The sequence below is a fragment of the Copidosoma floridanum genome, unplaced genomic scaffold (genome assembly GCF_036245765.1).
Source record: "Copidosoma floridanum isolate Cflo_tuat_1 unplaced genomic scaffold, Cflo_Japanese_pri ptg000020l, whole genome shotgun sequence".
Lineage (NCBI taxonomy): Eukaryota > Metazoa > Arthropoda > Insecta > Hymenoptera > Encyrtidae > Copidosoma > Copidosoma floridanum.
Window position 1 is genome coordinate 29,338,466 of NW_028321897.1, and position 21,909 is coordinate 29,360,374.

General features: G+C 33.4%; 1 protein-coding gene across 6 annotated transcripts in view; it reads left to right on the plus strand.

Annotated features, from left to right (window-relative positions):
• Asator (tau-tubulin kinase asator) overlaps nt 1-21,909 on the plus strand; it is a 552,963-nt gene that overhangs the window by 44,728 nt on the left and 486,326 nt on the right. For all 6 annotated transcript variants that reach the window (XR_016293148.1, XR_016293146.1, XR_016293147.1 and 3 more), the window contains one exon: nt 8,749-8,963. Coding sequence is in view for 1 of the 6 variants with exons in the window: in XM_089594084.1 (XP_089450210.1) it covers nt 8,749-8,963 (215 nt within the window). In the remaining 5 variants the exon portion in view is untranslated. The remainder of the gene's footprint in view (nt 1-8,748; nt 8,964-21,909) is intronic.

Here is a 21,909-nt window from a genome sequence, read left to right on the forward strand (position 1 = left end):
TTTTGTATGTTGGTGCGGAAGGTATGAAAGTATGAAAGTTTTTCTTCTGAAGATGCATTGAATAAGCTCAAATTTGAAATCTTATCTAAGCATGGAGTTGCTCATGAAAAATAATTCCTAGAGATACTTTCAATACGGAAATTTTAATTAACCGTCCTTGAATGACCATGGTAGACACATTTTTTGAGTCATACGATATAATGTTAATTTTTTTTGCTTTGACCATGTTTGAATGGTGTTTAAACGTTTTTTCACGATTCTATATTGTGTTTTGTTAAATGAATGTCCTTGTATTACAATTTTACTATTTTTTTTTTTATACTTAATTACTTATGATTAAAACATTTATTTACTGAAAAGTAAATGTATCAATATACAGCCAATGTACTACCTACTAAGAAAAATTGTATACCTGCTCAGGAATGTAGAAATGTTTTAATCGTTCATAGCATACTTATTTTCCTTAACGCTGTACCTTCGCGTTAAGAAGTAGTATTTTTAGATTTATTTCAAGCTAGTGATTTGTATTTCCTAGGAATAAAGTCAGTGTGCAAACATATTTATCTATATAACACAGAGATTGGGTAAGGTACTTCAGAGTTCCGTAACAAATTAGATTTTATAATATCGCTGAATTCTTGTGTATTGTGTTATTTTTTTAGGAGATGCATGCAATTATTTAACTTAGTATAATTACTTACAAAAATAAAAAGTTTTATAGCATCATGACATATAGTATTATAAGTAATTCAATACTTTATAAATTTTAATTTTGGTTTAAGAAATACAAATACATGTATTAAAAGATTTAACTGTGTTTTTAATATAAATAGATATTTTTTGAAAAGCGTATTATATGAAACCTATGTTTTAGTATGATACTTGAATTATTTAGTAAACTTGGTATTGTATAGTTACTTCAAAACCTCAAAAATTTTAACGTAAATGACCATAACTTTCGCTCAGGCTTTTGAATTAAGTTTACAGGTTCAAAGACCTTTTTTAATAGTATTAAAAATTTCTGTCTGAAAATTAATCTCAACTTCTTTTTATATTGTGTAACCTGTGCTATAAAATGTTTTACTCTGATAAAGAATTTAATTTAAAAAGAAAACTGATCTCAAACTACTATTTTGCTAAGAACTACGTTATTTACTAGGGGAGCATATCTTTCATTTCCTACTATTTACTTGCTAAGGACGTACAGAGTTTGTATTAATTTCTTACTAGAACCTAATAATAACTTAAAAAATTTACCATTAAACGGAATGATACTATATCGTTCTAAAATATAAGAAGTAGTCTGATATTATTATACATGCTAAGTAATAGTATAAAATTTTATTACAGTTTAAAAATTTTTCAGACAGTGAACAAATAATAATAAAATAATGTAAATCATTGCAATATCACAGTTTTGGCTAGCGATTGAGGACGAAACAATTACTTTCCTTTTTTTCATATCCATAAATTTTTTTTTTTAATACACTCCATACCACTCTATAACAGTAGTACCAACTGTAAATTTCAACAGTAGTTGAACTTGCTTGGTACGGAGAAAGTGTGAATGTATGTGTTAGTACAATATAATTGCACTTTCACACGCGTGAAAATAAAATAATCATATTTAAAAAATGCAGTAAATAGTTGAAGTTCAATTTATAATATTTATAGTCACATGAGTAAATGGTGCTTCGAAATAAACATATGAATTGTTCAGTGTCTTAAAAAATGTCATGAATTTTTTTTGTAGCTCAGGAAGAAGACACATAGTTTGTACATTATATAAAATATGTCATTTTGTTGCTGTCTTTCCCTCTTTTGCACGTGCATATTTGTATGTAAGTTTGTATGTATTTATTCAGTCAAATTATAAAAAAGGTTCAACGAATTTCAATAATCCAAGGCTTGGAATTATTTCTCTCATTTTCGTGAGAGTTCAAAAAATTACAATTTTGTACGATATTAAGGTGCTAATTATAATTTTTGTGTCCCTAAAAATAGATTCTTATTAAAACTATTGACTTACAATTCTGATCTTATTTTTAAATTATTAAATGAGGTTCAATAATCTTGCTTAACTGTTTTCTCGTAATATTGACATAATATATATGTCTGATAGGCTATGTCTTAGTAAGTTAACTTTATGATACTTAATTTTAAGTTAGTATGACTATTTATCTTTGTGTATTATTTTTTTAATCTATGAATGAATTTTAACTTTATTGACTTTATGTCTGCATAATGAAATTTGCTGATATAACTTTGCTGATATATGCTAATTTTTTCTGCAAGTCACTGTACATCTTTGTTTTAATACGATGACTTCCGAAATTTCATATTTTAGTATTTTTTTTTGTTTTAGGGTTGTGTCATCGTTTAAATCTATTCTTATATTTTTCGATTTAAAATAGTTTAGGTCCCCATTCTCATGGTTTATTATTACTTACAACTACGACAGTTTTATTATTATCATATACCAAATCTTGAATACAAAATTAAAATGAAGAAATCGAACTAAAATCTAAAAATACATTCTATAAATTAGTTCTTATGCTTCACTAACTATTTTTTTGTTTTTATCTCAGTGCTTTGAAATTTCTCTTTTTTTTTTTTTTTTTTTTTTTTTTTTTTTCTCATTCTTACATCTTACTTTCAGATAAAAATGAGTTTAGTTGTTAGTGTGTTATCAGTAGAAAATTCAATATCTTAAAACGTAAGCAATAAATACGATTCACATATTTAATTTGAAAATAATTAAGAGAAATCTAAATCTTTTAAAAGCGACTGATAAGACTTTGTACTGTTGAACATTTGATTGAGTCTATTCCTAACACTAACTTTTATGATCACTGGAACAGGTAAGTAACTTTAAAGCGTACTATATACAATTTTTAACATAGCAGTGCTAGTAAAAATATGTCAAGACAAGGTCCCTAAACTTTCATTAAAGTTACTTTTATAAAAAAAAAAAAAACCAAAATTCATTTAACTGCCGATTACCAAATTTTAGATGATATTTTATATTCCTAATTTTCGTTACATCAAAGTATAATAGTAGTATAAAAAAGAGTATTAAAATTATAATTGTATCCAAAAGTATTTAATCATCGTTTTTTTGTTCATATTTTGATAAATTGAAATAAAGCATTAATATTTGCTGTAATGATCCAGAATTACTATAGTTGTTGTTATAAATACGAGAAGAAAAACATTTGATACTGATGATATGTGCTTGACAAGTTAAAAAAAATTATAAATTATTCAAAACATAATGTTATCGTCACTTCCCATAATGAATACACTTAATTCTCAAACAACAAAATTTTTAATCATTTACCAAAAAAAATGAACACTAACTATAGCATAAATCATGGAACTTATAAAGAAGTTGATGAGTCTGACGATGATATCTTACTAATATGTAAAACAACATCACAAAAACCGTTGTTATCTCTATTCACAAAAACTACTCAGCCGATCGTGCTTAAATTTAGTATACTAATTCTTAGCACTTCCTACATAGTTTTAGTATAGTTTTTATCTTTAAAAAATCAATAACAATAGCTATAAATAAGCTCAAAAATTTGCAAAAATTCGCTAGCTTTTGCTTTGGTTCAGTAGAATCGGCTAGGTGGCGTAAAGATACAATCAAAGCTACCTGCAACAGAAGTAAGTGGATCTGGTTATAATACCCCTCAAGCAAATTATTAAATACCATAAACGTTTACCAGTATTGCATCATGAATATATTTTTGAGTCTAGCAGCTGAGTATCGCGGCTACCGATGACAACTTTTCTACAATTTACAAGTGACTTACGTCGAATTTTATCCTGTATCTCAGCATACTCATGGATGTATATTCTCTAGGCCCACTTCTCCAACCAACAGAGAGCTGTTAGTTATTCGGGGAGCGACCCGAAGACGAGATATACTTTGGCCAGTGGTGTACTTCCCTTCAGTATGATCTGCATACGCAGGGCTCCTAAGATAAGAGTCAAGCTACCCACAGTCGGCTCTCCATCATCAAGTATAATAATATGGAATGACTGGAAGTGTATCACCACTGGCCTTTTTTAGGGCCATCATAAATTTGTACGTTCCCTAAGTAACCATAAATCTCATCAGTTCCTTTGAGGGCCATCTACCGTTAAACTAACTTGCCCACAAATACATTTTTGCTACTATTTTTGGCGATGATTCGTCCACTAAAAGACTATAGAAAGCCGGCCATTATTCAACCAAGTCAGTTATTTACTGGCAGTCGTCACGAGCGGAGTTGTTCGTTGCAAGGCTGGCACCGCGATGACCGACGACCCTATATTACCCTTTTGACTCTAAGCATTTAGCCGAGGAGGAGCTTATGGATGAGTTTTTCTAAAAGTTCAGCAAGGCAGTGGAAAGCCTGTGGATTATTCGGAAAGTTGTGGTGCTTGGTGAGGGCCTTCGGGGTTTTTCTAAAAACTGTGGAGTGTCAGCGGTGAATTGCTTCTATTTTTTTGCCCAACCGCATGACAAGTCCCATAAATTTTAGACTACCTTTAGATTGAATTAACAATCAAATAGCATTTTTAGAATGTGAATCCGACAAAAAAAATTAAGAGAAGTAGATATCTTATAATGGAATGAAGCGTCAATGATTCCGAAAAAAGGTTTGGAAATAGTGGATGGAACATTGAAAGATTTTCGTGATAATGATTCACATTTTAAAGGAAAAACAATATTAGGTGGAGATTTCAGACAAACTTTACCGCTTTTAAAAATAACTTCAAAATCAGCTTTTACAGAAAAAGAAGAAAATAAGGTACTCTTATTTATGAAAACTTTTCAATATTTTTGAATAAAATAAAACAAAAATCACCGAATGAAAAATTATTTTCATTTTCATAGATATAGAAGGTAAAATTGATTCGTTTACAATACCATATGAATGGAAAACGAAAGCCTTTGGTTGTAAAATTTTTAATAAACAAATATTTCTTTCATAAATTGAGTTATTTTAACATCACATAACGAATACACTCAATTAATAAACAATAAAGTATGAAACACTATGGAAGGAACTGCTTCATCCTACTACAGTATTGATTATGCAACAACACAAGAAACATATGAATTTGACGAAAATATGAATTTATTTTTTTTTAAAGTTTTAATCGCACTTTATGGAGGCTTACCACCTCATGCAATAAAATTAAAAAAAAAAAATTAGTAGTTATGTTGATAAGAAATTTAAGTATCATAGACGAATTATGTAATGAAACTCGTTTATACGGAACAAAATTATATAAGTATAAAATTAAAGCTGAAATCATTACAGGTTAAAACAAAGAACAAACAGTATTTATACCGAGATTCATGAAATATCGGGGATTATTCTTGTTTACTTTTTATTTTACATAAAAAAGAGTTTCTATTAATTTTGGCTTTTTTTACGACAATAAGCAGATCACAGGGCGAATGGCCAGATCCTATAGGATTATATTCAAAAAAAACCTTTATTCTCCCATGGCCAATTGTATGTAGCTTTATCTTGATGAACAAATTCAAAAAATATTTTTATTCAAAATGATTCTAAACACGAATCAAAAATAAAAATTATGGTCTGGCATAAAATTTTTAAAATCTACCAATATTTGTGATAAATACCGATGTCGTAATCATATCGTGACATAAAAATATCTATTATAAAATGTATTATATCCTTAAGACATTTAAAACTTTTTATTTTCAGACATTAAGATTTTAAATGTAAGTATTGCATGTTAATATTTAAAGATTACTGATTAAACATTAAAAAAAATTCAACGGAACACTTGAAGAAGCACCAATTTGAAAAAATCTACATATGTGACACCTGCAACAACAGTTATAAAAGATTTAATTACTTAAAAAGGCACCGCGTAGGACACGAAAAAGCCATCAACAAAAATATTTGTCGACAATGTGGAATAGGATTTTGTAAAAAAGTTTCTCTACAGAGACATTTGAATCTACAAAAAATTAAATACGTGATTTTTAAACAATAAACTTTGTCAATTTAATAAATGCCTTGAAAAAACTGCAATTAACTGTTCTAAAATGTAAACATACATGTACCACTTAAAAACTCATTGGTTTATGAGCTATTTTATTTCTAGACAATATTGTTCATTGGGCAAGAGGGAAAGTGTGGGACAGTATGGAGAATGGTCGGGAAGCGTGGGGAAGGGTGGGGCAGCTTGGGAAAGCTTATAACAACTGCTTAAGCTCAAAAATAAAAGAAAAATGAGGTAAATCGTGGGGAAAGGTGAGGAAGCGTACGGAAGGGAGGGGCAGCGTGGGGAAGGGTTGGGCAGGTTGGGGAAGCAAATCTTAGGGTGGAGTGAAAACATCTGCATAATATAAGAAGATATATATATATATATATATGTTTCTATACAGAAATGTAAAAGTCTAAATTATTATTTTTAAAGACAAAAAACAATATGACTACAGTTGTTTAAAAGTCAAATGAATGATACAGACACTGTTTGATTAAAGTTTCCTATGTTAAAAAACGATGGGTCACGTGATAAAGCCTGTTAATTCGTTGCGTGATTGGCTGAGACTGATCAAGCGCGGGTAGATTTGAAAATGAGATTTTGAAAAATCTGTGAACAATCATTTTAATTTGTAGGTTGATAAATATTACAATATTACGTGTTACGACAAAGATATAATTATTGTACTTTTTTTTTAAATACAGAAAATTAATGTTTGAATAAATTTTAGAGGTTGGCGCGTGAAGCGTGCAGGGGGCGCAGCCCCCAAGTTTTATTAAAAAAAATATTACATACATGTACATAGATGAACACAAAAAAAATTTTAAATAGAGTGTTCAACGATTTTGTATCTGTGTTTTTTCATTGTTACTGACAAACCCTTTGAAATTGAATTAACAAGTCTGTGTTCTTATATTTTATTAAATAAGTTAAAAATAACTCATCTGGTAACAAATACGTACAAGAGAAATTACATTTTTATGAAGGTAATATTTTATGAAGGTAATAACTTGTAAAGCATGTAAAGAAACGAGGCTATAGAAATACATTAAATAGAAAGCCTGAAAAATCGAGACAAACAATAAAAGAAACCTATATTTCATACTTAGCTAAGGCTACTTGAAGTCAATGCTTTAGAGATATTCGTATTAAAGAGAAATTCATATTTATAATTTTTTTTAAATTTCTAATCAGTAGGAAGTTTGTTTATAGTCTGGAATTGTAGACATTGAGTATACTTATGTACTGTTTCTTACGTAGGTCTATCTGTAAGAATGAATTTACAATAACAACTATGCATAGTTAAAAAAACACTTACTTCTCTGTTTAATATTTTTTTTAATTTTATAAGATCAAAAAAAGTGCTTGTGTACATTCGTACTATGTGGTTGTAAAATGGCTCAACAAAATAAACCATAAAAGAGACACCGCTAGTTAATAAAAAGTAAAACTGTGTTTAAATTTTTACAGAAAAAATGTTGAATCTAATTGAAGCAATAAAAACACCAAAGTGCTTGGTAAATTTCGTTGACATTATTAGATGCTACAATACAGCTTTACAATCGCTTGAATGTTAGATTTTTTCTAAAAATTTTAATAATCGATAAAACTAAAAAATAATGAATGATGTGATTCTTAGTTCTTATAGGACTTGTAAATAGAAGTCAATTAATTGTTAATTGACAATATTTAATAAATTATTGGCGATTAAAAACGATGTCAACTCATGTTGCCTTTCATTAATAATGACAAATTTTTCTATTAACTTACTTATTTGTTGCTTAAAGTTTTGTACTTTAGCAGTCCTGCATCTGGTATTTTCTAGGATGTCTAGACAATACGTTAAGAATTATTTTTCTACTTTGCCTAAAATAACTTCAGGTTCTATTTAATGCTTTGACTTTATTATTTTACAATAATAAGTAAAGATACAGATACATTAACAGAAATACTAGATTCGGTGGAAGTAAGTAACTACTTCTTTGTGTCAGACATCTTTAAACCAAAATATGATGGTGGTCTGAGCTTTGTGAAAAAAACTGATCATACGTTATTCAGCTGTGTTAGTTGAAGTTGTACATTCAAACATATCTATTAACACGGCGTTTGATTAAGTTTCCGTCAATAAAATCAGTACATTGCATCTAGACTATGAAAAAAAGTCTCATTGTATCGTTAAAGGTTAATAATAAATATAGAAGTTAACGCTGAGTTCTCTCATATTTTAAAATTTGACTAAAGTTTTAACTATATAATTTATACATAACTGTATAATTTTTATCATATCGCAGATATAATACTATTACAGTTTATTTAAATTTCTCACGAATGCTTTTTTATTCAACGGTATACATGAAAGGAAAAATAATCATCTTCAATATTCCTGCTCTTAAAAACAGCTTCGTGCAAAAAGACCTTAGTTTTGCGCAGTTTCACGGTACCTAGCTGTTGTACGTTATACATAAATAATATTTGACTTCTGAGTTAAGAATATATATCAAATAAATTAGACAATATTACTAGTAGACTAATTAATTTGTTTTAAAATATTTATGTAATGCAGATATTGAGTATGTGAAAGCATAAATATACTTATTATTTTTCTAGTATTTAGACATAAGCCTTTAACAGCTCAGAATGGAAAAACAAAACTATGACATAATAATAGTATTACTATTTTAGCTGAAACCCTTTTTTTGAAATAATATTGTTCTTGTGTTATAGGAAAAGAACATGTCTGCAGGTTCATTGGCTGTGGAAGAAATGATAGGTTCAACTATGTCGTCATGCAACTTCAAGGAAAAAACTTAGCGGAATTGCGTCGTGCTCAACCTAGAGGAGCCTTTTCATTGTCAACTACACTGCGTTTAGGTCTTCAAATTGTAAAAGCAATAGAAAGTATTCACCAAGTGGGCTTCCTTCATAGAGACATTAAGCCTGTAAGTTGTTTTTAACTTAACAGATAAAACCTTTTTAAATCTTTCGTATGTAATTCTTCACTTCACTGCTTGATCACTATACTTATAAAGGTAATTTTTTTCGTTTGTTGAGCGTAATACTGATTAACTGAATACACTTAATAGATGGTAACTAAATTTTCTCTTAATGTTTTCTCCATGATAATATTAATTGTGTTATTTTTGAAGTGAGAACTTCTTGAGGCGTGCCTCGGTTGAGGACCAAAACGGTAAAACGTACGTGCGTACGTACGTATATACTTATATATACTGCAGCTCGGGGACGCTCAAGTTTCATCAATCGCCTTCGTATTCCGATACATATATATAGTCAGCATGTAGTTCTATGCATATTACTATTGCTGTGATGCCGTGCCGTAATGTGTTACTACGTGCAGTGTCCACGAATACATTGTATAGTGTATACATGCACGTCTGTATGTGTGTGTAATTTGTTAAGAAAAACAGAATTATGAATGCAACTTAGTGCTCTCGATTTCTGCAGAAAACCAAAGATGTGACCTCCATAGTACCGCCATTGGAACTGACTTTCTGCGGCAAGAGTTAATGCACGCCAAGCGGTAAATTCAAGCATACTAAAAGTAACTAACCAAATCATCTTCAACCATCTAACCAAATAACCCTATACTCCAAACAAGCAAAACCCAACACTATTTAAAAAATACTCTCAACTTATAAACATATTAATAAATTATACTCGAAAGGTTGCAAACCTTTTAAATAAAAATCAAAATAACTTGCATGACATGAATAACATAAGCTAAAATAACCAAAGACACCAAAGAGCTTACTATCCAATTTATTAATTAATAAAAATATAATATATTACTACAGCCCGTATCCTCATATGACCAAAGGCGCTTTCTGGTCAGTTAATAAATTATTAGAATAAAAAATAAATGACACGAGTGCCTATAACGCAATGACCTGGGGCGCTTACAGGCCATTTTCTTATTAGATAAACGAAGTGCCTATCACAAGATGACCCAGGTCGCTTACTGCCAGCTTTGTTTATAAATAAACTAAGCGCCTATCCCCATACAACCCAAGGATCTTACTGGCCAGTTTATTAATTAATAAAATAAACATTAACAACCCAAGCGCCTATCACCAGATGACTCAGGGTGCTTACTGGCCACTATGTTTATAAATAACCCAAGCGCCTATCACCAAATGATCCATAGTGCTTACTGACCACTTTGTTTATAATAAACTAAGTGCCTATCACTAGATGACCAAGGGCACTGACTGTCCAGTTTATTGATACATAAAATAAAAATCACTAACACAAGCGCCTATTACCAGATGACCCAGGCTGCTTACTGAAAAGTTTATTAATTAATATAATAAAAATTGACATCACAAGCGCCTATTACCAGATGGTTCGGAGTGCTTATTCGCCGTTTTATTAATTAAAATAATAGAAATCAACAACACAAGAGCCTACCACCTAATGACTCAGGCCCTTGCCGGCCAGTTTATTAATTATTAAAATAAAAATCCACAACACAAGTGCCTATCACTAAATAACCTAGGGCGCTTCCTGGCCAGTTCATTAATTAACAAAAAAAATTAATAACACAAGCGCCTACCACCAGATGACCTAGGGCGCTTACAGGACATTTTGTTAATAAATAATCTAAGTGCCTATCACCAGATGACCTAATGTTCTTACTGGCCAGTGCATTGGTTGATCGAATAAAAATTAACAAAACAAGCCCTTATCACCTGATGACCCGGGCCCCTGCTGGACATTTTATTAATAATTAAGCTAAGCGCCTATCAGCAGATGACTCAAGGTGATTACTGGCCACTTTGTTTATAAATAATCTAAGCACTTTTCACCAAATAACCTGAGGTTCTTACTGGCCAGTTTATGAATTAATAAAATAAAAATTAACAACTCAAGCGCCTATCACTAAATAACCCAGGGTGCTTACTGGCCACTTTGTTAATAAATAAACTAAGCACCAATTACCACATGACCCATAGTCCTTACTGGCCACTTTGTTCATTAATAAATTAAGTGCCTATCACCAGTTGACTCGGGGCGTTTACTGGCTACTGTGTTTTTAAATAAACTAAGAGCCCACTACCGGATTACCTGGGGTGCTTATTGGCCATTTTATCAATCAATAAATTAAAAATTAACAAGACATGCGCCTATTACCAGATAAATCGGGCACTTGCTGGCCAGTTCATTCATTCATAATATATAAAGTTGTTTTTTTATCTCTTCAGTATTCTTTGTCTAGACCCTAACAAACCCACATTAACCCTTTACATCATTTTCTTGCCTACAGCATATTTGCTGCCTGTCTTAAGTTTTCGATCCGATTTCAGTCGAAAAACGTAGATGGTCTCAATGAACACAAAAATTTTTATTATATTTGTAGTATTTATATATTTACTTATATAATAATATTCATAAAATATATGAAATAGTAAGCTTATTAATTTATCCGTATTGATTTTTTTTTGTATTCGTGAGAACGTAGTTCCTGGTGCGACAAATTTTTTAGTAAGTTATGTCATTGTTAAACTGTAATTAAAACTTCAATTTCTCTATGTTTATTTAAGATATAACATGAATACGTATATGAATCTAGTTTATTCTCTCTTATGTTATGTGTTCAAAAAATATTAGTACAAATTTTAGCTACAACTTAACACGGACGTTGATTGTTACCTATATATCTCATTCTAAAAGCTAGCATGTCTTTTATTTATGGTCATTGGCTCATACGTGTTTAAGAAACTCTTGAAACATTTTATTTTATTATAAATAAGTTTTTATCTCACTTTACTCTTTAGGCTAGAAATGTATTTTCTACGTTAAAATAGTACTTAAACCATATCAGAATTATGTACATGCATTTAGAAAATATGTATATTAATGTATATAAAGCAATTGCATATTTTTAATTGAAGGCTTATTAAATTATTATTAATTTTAAAACGCAAATTAAATATTTTAAAATTAAGGTAAAGTTATACGTATCTTCAATGTAGTTCTGTATAATATAAATTTAAACGAATTGTAATGGATTGTTTTAATAATACATCTTCAGTTTTAGCTGTATGCGGCCTGAAGTTACCCAAAAAAAGCTACAGCTTTTGGTACATAATTCTAAACGCCCCATAACACCTATGTAAAAATTTAAAATTGTGGAGTTGCTATTTAATTGAATTAGCAACATGCTTTGTTATTTCAGCTACGAGTTACTTGAGATTTATTTCACCATAAATTTTAACCTGAATGCAATGACTTAGTTTTATAAATAGTGATACAATTTATAAGAGGCCAAGTAACGAAGAATAACAAAATTAAGAAACGTTAAGTTTTTGTGGCTTTTACGGTATTACTTAATATTCCTTTATTCCTTCTATAAAATAAATAAATTTTTTTCATCTAGACAAGATTGTTTTTTCGAAAAAGTAGTATAATGAGGAATAAAATACAATCACTTATCATTCATATTAACGTGCGATAATACTTTTTTTTGTCTGTTAACGCAAGGTATTTTTCTTTCGTACGTGCCCTTTGATGAAAACAATTTTTTCTAAAATGGGTATGGTTTTCCACTGTTAGTCTGATGATTTAAAAATCTGTAATGATTTTTATAAATAAAGTTTTACTAATCGTACGTAGTTTTTTTGTTGTCAAACATATTACTATCTATTTTAATCAACTTTTTAAGTAAAACAATAAAAAAAAAAAAAACATGACAAGTTAATAGATAGTAACAAAGAATGAAATATGTATAATTATTCAAATCAGCTCTGTTTGCATGAAGTCTAATATTTATATGTTGCAATTGGCACTTACGAGTAGGCATGCAAAGCTTGCAGAGAGCAAAGCCCTAATTTTGTGTGTGTGTGCGTGCGTGCGTGTGTGTGTGTATGTATGTGTGTCACTACAGGTGAGTTATGGAATTATAAGTACATAGCGGCCCCCTGTCTCGGCTTCGCCCGAGACTCACTAAATGGAACACCGTAGTGTGTTGACATGTAATATGAAACGTTTTCAGTTAAAAATTTTACATCTAGTTTTGACACTTCTCAGAACAAAAATCTTGTTATTACAAACATATTTGTTCGGAATGCATACAATTTATTTGGTCAAGTAAAAAGCTGTTAAAAGTAAGAAAAAAAATTATTCTGAAAAGTACCGCGCATTCCTTATATCATAAAATAATCGTTGGCCTTAAAAGGCCGTTGATTTTCAGTTTCTCCTTTATAATCTACGAACAGGGCTATTTTTTAAACCGGTAAAGATTCGAAGCTCACAAAAAATACATCATTAAAACATTTTTTTCTCTTATTTCACAAGTGTATTACCAGAGCAACATAGTCCTAGAGCTTAATCTCTACGTTTTTTATCGCAACAAAAATACAAATACATATTCTACCTATTTCAAAATGTAGAAGATTCAAGAAATAACTATAAGGGTTATAGTGACAAGCTGATCCCTCTCTTAATAAATTTTTTTGTCATTTTCTTGACGCCTAAAATTGTATTAATAACATGGATTTGAAGTTTTCATTCTGATTCGACTTCTTGCGACTTGGCATTGTTGAGACTCTTGTGAGCCCTAAAGGCTATTTTTTTAACTTTATCAGGTTGTAACATATTTGTAGGCAAGGTAGTTCGACGTCCGATGAACCTGAAAAGGGCCGGCGAGCTCCTTAAGTAAAGTCTTTCTTGACTGAAGTTTCCAGCAAACGTGACTGCCTGGATACCTCATAGTGATCTTCTCGAGCCTGTTATTGTAGCACCACATTGTTTGGGAAGAAAACTACACCGTTTGAAGTTTTAGAGCTAGTTGTAGAGCTCTTTCCCAACGTCTCCTGGTAGAACGTCGAAGACGGTGTCTAAAGCACGTTTTTTTTTGCTGACTCAATTGTTTTGATGATCTAAGGTGGAAAGGTTGGTTCGTGGTGCTTGCCCGTTGGAAACTGTCCCGTTGACTCACGTTTATTATTTTTTCTTCATAGCTGTAAGATTCTTCAAGCGCAGACTTTGGAGAGGATCGGTAATTCCTGGTTGAATGCTTAGAGTCGAGAGGATAATGTCGGGTCATCGACCACCGGGGTTCCCAGCCTTGCAACGAACAACTCTGCTCGTGAGGTCTGCCAGTGAATGACTGACTTAGTTTAATAGTAGCCGGCTTTACATAGTCTTTGAGTTGACGAATCGTTTCCGGAAATCGTAGTAAAAATGTAATAATTGGCAAGGTAATTTACACTTAGGTGGCCCTTAAAAGAACTGATGAGATTGATGGTTAAGTAAGGAACGTAATTACTTATAATGGCCGAAAAAGGCTGGTGCTGAAACTTGCAGCTATTCCTCATTATTATTTTTGATGATGAAGAGCCAGCTGCAGGTAACTTGACGTTTATCCTTTGAGTCTCTGTGTACGGAGACCTTACAGGGAAGAAAGTACGCCGCTGACCAAAGAATATCTCGTCTTCAGGTCGTTCCCCGGATAACCAACCGCTCATCGGTAGTCAGGAAAGTGGGCCTGGAGAATACCTTCTCTATAGATATGCCGTTGGTACGAACACTAAGGCAGCCGTAGTGGCTGCCCATACTCTTCAGGGCTGTCTTCCCTGGCTTGCATTTGATGTTGAAATTTCTCTGATGTTACCAAGTCGGATAGTTGAACGGCTACAGAGTTCTAAAGTGCTGGAGTAGGTCGTGCTATGGCTAGAAGCGTTTCCTGGAATTCCATCGGAGACGTTGACGTTCCGAACGCCTGTTTTTTCGTGGCACTCATTTATTTTGGGGATTCGGGGTGATAACCAATTTATTTTTCTTGCTCGTGAAAGAAGAGTGCCATCGGTAGCCAGGATGTCCAGCTGCACGACGAACTCCACTGTTCTTGGTGTAGAGCCGATGATCGACTACGATAATTGTCCGCTCGATGGGGCATCTTATAACCACTCTTTACTATCTCTGGTTGCAGGTGGCTTCAATTTTACGTCGACTCCACCTAGCGGATCCTACTAAACTAAAGTGTAAAGGTAGTTTATTTTATTAAAACTTTGAGCTTATTTGTTGTTATTGTTATTATTTTTTTCAAAAAAAAAAAACAAACTATGCGAAAACCATTTCAAAATTATTAAGAATTAGTATGCAAAGTTTTAGCAAAATCGGTTTATTAGTTTTTGCGGTTAGCGATTACAATGGTTTTAGTGACCTTGCTTTATATATTAGTAAGATTACACGTACGTGTTGCTGTCTAAATATTTTAAATACAGATTACACCTATCTCTAACGTAATTTTGTAGCAGGTTATCCAGTATTTTGAAACGTATGTCAGCATACCACAATAAATAGTGGCTCGAGTCGGCTAAATAAAAATTTAAAATTCGGGTAAAGAAAAATTTAATTTTACATAAAGAGTCTTGTCTAAGACTAACAAACTGGTAACTAATTAATAACTTTAAGCAGTGTTGCTCACTAAAGTTGACGAGGACGAGGATGAGGATGATCGAAATTTGTTTTAAATGTAATTGTTTTAAGGATGCTGACATCAAAATAAATTTACGTGATATTGTTAATGAGAACGAAACAAAGGTTATCTTAAACGTAAACGTTATTCATCAAACATTTAATCTTGTGATTCAATAATAGTCATAGGAAATGCCATCTGTAAAGGAATTTTTTCTGTAAAATATCAAACATATAGGTTATTTAGCTTCAAGGGAGTGAGCAGCAGAACCGCCGCCATTTGTTGCAAAATCTACAAGGCGTATATATCTATACACATACTTTTCAACAAACAACGGTTAAAACCCAATGGTATTCTTATGGGTCGTGACAGCCAATCAGCTACTGTCCGACGTTCTGCTGCTAACTCCCTTAAAGCTCACTAGTATACGTGATAGAGATTATGTATTTAATGTTATTCTGAAAATAAAAACTTAGATTGTAATTTTTTCTTACCAGTTATTATTTCAGCCTCATTGCTATACTCAAATAATTTTATTATTTTTAGTCTTGTACCATAATATAATCCTTCTGAAATACATACATTTTTATAAACATAAAAATGGCATTAGTTTTTAAATTAAATAAAGGGGGTACACCATCTTTAATGCAATTTTAATGTTTGATTCAAAAATTTATAGAAACATTGTTAACAGTTTCATTTTTTTTTCAAGTTTTAAAATAAATTTTACTTTCTCCGTTCACTATTGTTGAAATTTTATTTTTCAAAAAATGCGTTATCTCTTTATGAGATGTTAACATTGCGTCATACATCAAAGAATCACTTACGTTCTTAAAATATTCTGAACAAACATTCTTTGTCACCTATTTATTTTTTTAATTGAAATGATATCATTTTATCTTTACCTTATTTCAACAGAAGTGGTAAAAACAGTTGTTGTGAAACGATCGTATATTGGTTTTTTATTTTAAAGTTACATAAAAATCTCAGTTTCTTCGATTTCTTTTTTCATCTTCATTTTTTACGATTGATAAAACTTGGTGAGCAATACCGCTTAAAATTATCAATTAGTTACCAGTTTGTTAGTCTTTGACAAGTGTCTTTATTTTAAATTAAATTTTTCTTTAATCCGAATTTCAATTTTTTATTTGGCTGATTTGAGCGAATATGCATAGTAGGGTGTTAACATACTCATAACACAGGTATTGGCACAGGCGTCCAAAAATCTACTATACTTCTCTAGTAGCCATCAAGAGCTCGTGCTCCTTCACAATATTAACCTAATTGGATATCTGTGGCTCATCAACAACCCAAACCTTGGAATCGAAACATGTGCCCAGGGTGCGTATTCGTCATCGGACGCGTGGTTCATCGCGCCGGTAATCGGCAATTTTCCGTTAGTGAATAGCTGACATGTGCACGTGTACTTGTGTACGTAAATGTCTCCTTTGCCCGACGATAATCCTCGTTCGGCCATATCCAATAGATGAGAAACCACGGAGATTTGGTACAAAGATGCCCTCGTTGCAGGATCGGAGTGCTCTTAGTTAAGAACTACTGAAGCCGTTGCGGGGGCGAACGGTGATGAAAACGTAGAGCAAAATGCAGCTTCAATGGATCGTCGTATCTCGGGAATTTCATGGTTTCTCGAGAAGCGTGGGTGAGTTTATCTCTAAACAAGATGGAAAGAAGCTGCTGTGGGGACTATCTACTTAAAAGGAAAAAAAAGAAACATACATGTACTTAGAGCTAATAGTTAAACCTTTATGAGCCTCGGCTTTAACGGGCCGAGTCAACTTTAGCGAAAAAAAGTACGTAGCTGTCAATGCACTGATTTATACGTGTAGTTACATATACTTATTTTGCAGAACTTATGCACTCGACCGCGCTGGAGACCTGGAGATAACTTGGCCTTGGGGGTGGGATAGAGAAAAAGTAGGGTCTCGTTAGAACCGACAAAATGCCAATTGGCGTTGAGCCAGTGGGGAGGAGGCGAACAGGACAAGACAAGTGTTCACGATCGAACGTAACAGATACCACTTGTTACGTTTATGAGGAGACTGGCGTCGTTACGGCCGCTCCGCGTAATTGTGGCTATACACTCGATGCCTTTACTGTGGCAAGAAGATCAATCGGATTTTTTTCTTCTTGTTTGACACTCGGAGTTTTGGAAAACGCTGCCAAGAACAGAGTTGAGACTTATGCTACAGCTTGACTATTAATTGCAAGGGTGTCTCGTGGTAAAGAACGGAAGATTAACGAGGCTTTCCTAATTAGGCATCCCCATGGTTGGATTTGGTTTCCGATCATCGAAGCTGTTGTTACTTTAAGAGCCGATCCCGTAGACGTTGAAGGTACCGTTGTTTTGAAAAAAATTGGGTAGATATGCGTTACATACAATGTATGCCTGTTCGTTAGGAATTCTATCACAAAGAACTCGAAACGCTCGCTTGTCCGTAGAATTTATGGCTATCGCTTCCACGGACATCCAACTTCCGCGCAAAACTTCGATTCGGTGCTTTCCGCACTTTATGCAGATGTACGGCTCCCAACTCGGCGTCACCCCCTTAGATAACCAAACTATAAAGAATAAACACCAGTTCTCGTTCACACCTACTCTCGTGATTTTTCGTAGTTGGTGTGTTTTAATGCGAGAAAATTTCTTGTCTGCTAAGAGGTAGCTCAATAGAGCCTCGCCCAGAAATGAAAAAAGGTCTTTTTTTTATAAACAAGTTTGACATTAAATTCCTTTATAATCGACCTTTTCAAGAACTGGCAGCGCTAAAAAATCCAGACAAACAGTATCAAGTATACGCAATCGTTATACGTACAAGACTCGAGCGATCATTCGGAGAAAAAAAGAAATCACTGGTATAAGCGAGACAAATGACCAGCTATGCACCGTAACACCGTGAGTACATAGACTGCAGCAGTGTAGCCGGCGAGTGAATGCCACGTTCGGGCCGTATCTATCGATGCAAATTGGCGACGAAATCGCGTACTAGTTATCCCTTATCTGCGGGACGGTCAACATCTGCACGAGAAAAATCTCTGCCAACACTGAGGTGAATATCGATTTACATGCACACACATAAGTATAGTACTGTATCAACCTCTACACACACACACGCACGGGAGACAAACAAAACAGGAGCCTTGAGCAGAAATAGAGATGAAGGGTGGAAAGCTAGCATCTCAAGTTCCCGAGGTGACCCATATCTCTCTCTCTCTCTCTCTCTCTCTCTTTCTCTTTCATCTATTTTTATGCACTTGGGTGAGAAGAAGATAACGTTTCCTCTCGCTGTAGAATTACGTATACACATGCCACTGCAGCCTGGGGCTACATATTGACGGAAAAAGCGTCTCGTGGGGATCTTGAGCCAAGTGTGTGTGTCCTCTCCCCGTCGCATGTGCGCTCTGGTGTTATGTCACGCAAGTTATGCCTCTTTTCATCCACGATACAGGTATACGACTGAGGAGAAAATGGCTGCTGCTTATATTCTAATATATTTATGTGTTTCTTATGATAAGAATTTCTACATTTGCATCGTGAATTCAAATTTTTGTAATAAATGATATCTGAAAATGTTGGTCTTATTAAAAAAAGGAGTTCAAACTTACCTTATGAATAAAATGTTGGCGGTAACCAAAAAATCTCAATTGCACGTCATCGGCATATTTTCTTCGGTTAAAAAAACCGTACAATTTGATTTTGTTTCTGTAAACATTACTCGGTTTTCTTACCTTTCTGAACAATACACTTTCGGTAAAATTCACCTCCCCCTCCCCAGATAGAACCAAAAATCTAAAAAAATATTAGCAACTAATCATAAATTTTTAAATAAATAAATTAAGTTAGCTTCTGATTTGGACAAAACTATTTTTCTTGCATTCCTCGAGAAATTCTGTAAGGAAACATTTTTTCCTTACTGAAAAACATAAGATTGAATCGTATTTTTCTTTTCGGGTAATAAACTAAGTAGCCACTTTTACAGCCAGTGATATCGCGCGGGGTGCGGGAAGTGGGAAGAGACTAACAAATTATATGTCGATATAAGCTATACGTATATACTTACAGCGGACGCTATAAATGTGTAGGTAGTGCTAACGGTGCGCGGTGCGGGGAAGAGGAGCTACAGTCCGAGTACAACCGAAGGAGGTTGAACAAAAGAGAGGTGTATAGTACTTTGGTAATCGCGCATGAAGAGAGAGATAGCTGCTTGCGGCGATGTATATAGCTTTATACACGGCTGTATTACTTGTATTACTTAGTGGGTTTGGAAAAAAGTTTTGTTACACTTTTTCTGGTGTAGCCCCCATGCGCCCAAAACTCATAATGCTAGAAAAGGAATTTCGTTCAAAAACCTAGTCAGCAGTTTATCAACCCATATACCTTCGTAGGCTGCTTGAATAACATTGAAAAAACATAGCGCTTCCAAAAAAAGAAACCATTACAAAATAACGATTTTTTTTTGTTGCCAAGGCGATGTGGTTTCCTCGAGCAACTCAAGAATGCAAGAACTTGAAAAACTTCAAATGTTTAAAAAATACAAGCTTCGGGAAAACAGTGGTGGGAAGTTAAAAAATGTTCAACAGGCGAAAGGGTAGACAATGGATCCTGAAAACGCTGCAGCATAGGGAGAGACAGAGATAAAAAAAGGAATGTTAAAACGGAGGGGAGGGGGAAAGACAAGTGGAAGAGTACAAAGGAGAACACCATTTGACCCACAAAGTAGATAGAGGCTTCAAGTGTCTGCAGCGTATACGAGATCAGGCACTGAAGATCGCGTTGTCTCAAAAATCACCTGGATTCTACACTCAAGCGTCGCGTATGCTCAAAGAACCCTTTTAATTTTCAGCGATTGTGATCACAAAACTCATCACTGAAAAAAAAGGGAGGGGATTCTCCAAAATTGACAAATGACTTTGTATCAGCTGGGAAAAATCTCTGTTGCGCTGTCTGTATGTAACAATTCCCGCAATCAGGCGCAATATTCCGCGGACGGGCACTACTAGACGGAATCCACTCGTAAAACACGTTTTCCCGCTCGCGAACCGTAAAAGTTCTGATACGATTTTCCCTCCGTGTATTGCCAAACCCCTCAAATTATTTACTGGCAATTTTGAAAGCTTGCCTGACAACACAAACGAAAGTGAGCGAACGCTCATAAAATGAAACTATACGAACAACAATGGCCAAGGATCGATGTTGGGCGTGAACGCGTGTGTGTGTTTGTCGTGTATGTCCAATTACACCTGTGTCGTTATTTAGATATGCCGTTATCGCGGCCGTCAACCTGACTAACATCTTTACTCCGCGCATCTACACATGTATATACGTATACCTACATATAAAATGATGCTGCGAGTGAGGATAAGCCGCTTTGCGGTGGCCCACACGGCTGAAATAATTTAGTCTCCGGACCCCGTGGTTTATGTACACGGACACTTGTGTAGCTTTTGCCTCTATTATCTAACATAGAGGCCATTGAGGATTCATTACGTTTCATTGTACATCAACGCGCGTGTTTATGCATATAGTGATGCATATAGATCGGCTTTAGATATTTCACGCTCGAACCGTATCAAAACGACCGCGAGAAAATTCGTAAAATAATTCAGGAATGGAGAGAGGCAGGAAAAGTTAGGGAAACAAATTCTTCATTTGCGAGCCGTGTATTTCTTGTGAGCAAGAAAAACGGAGAATAACGACTCGTAATTAATTGTAGCCGACTTAATTAACAAACAGAAAAGTTGCCTTTTCCTTTGCCCGAAATAAATGAACATTTTCTCGAAATTAAAGGTAATAATTTGTTTATCACTCTAGATCTTGCTCACAAGTATTTACAAATATCAGTAGCTGAACATTTAAAACATAAGACCGCGTTAAGTACATTTAATAAAACAGTAGAGTGTAATGTTATGACATTTGAATTGATGTTTTCTCTGGCTTATTTTTCTGAGGTGATTTAAAGGTAAATACGTCCATTACGATAACATACAATTTTGTACTATCTTCATGATATATTTTTACCCGGGAAAAACTGGCCTAAGTTAAGAAATAAATTAATATTAACTCTTGAAGATTTGCGGAATGCTGGGCTCACTTTAAAACTTAAAAAATGTAAATTTTTAATGAATAAAGTATCTCATCTCGGGTTTGAAATCTTGTGTCAGAGAATATCATAAGGTGAGCCAAAAGTATTATTAGAGATTGCAAAGTTTCCTACCCCATCAAATCAACATGAAGTTAGACGGTTTCAGGGATTAAGCGGATTTTTTCACGGATTCGTTTAGGGATACGCTAGTGTTATCGCACCATTGCATCGATTGTTGCGCTCGGATGTACAATTTAAATAGCTTGGCAATAAAAATAAGACTTTTGAAACTCTAAAGAGTGCCCTAGTAAATAAACCAGTCTTACAACCATTTAAGTCTACTCGATAAAC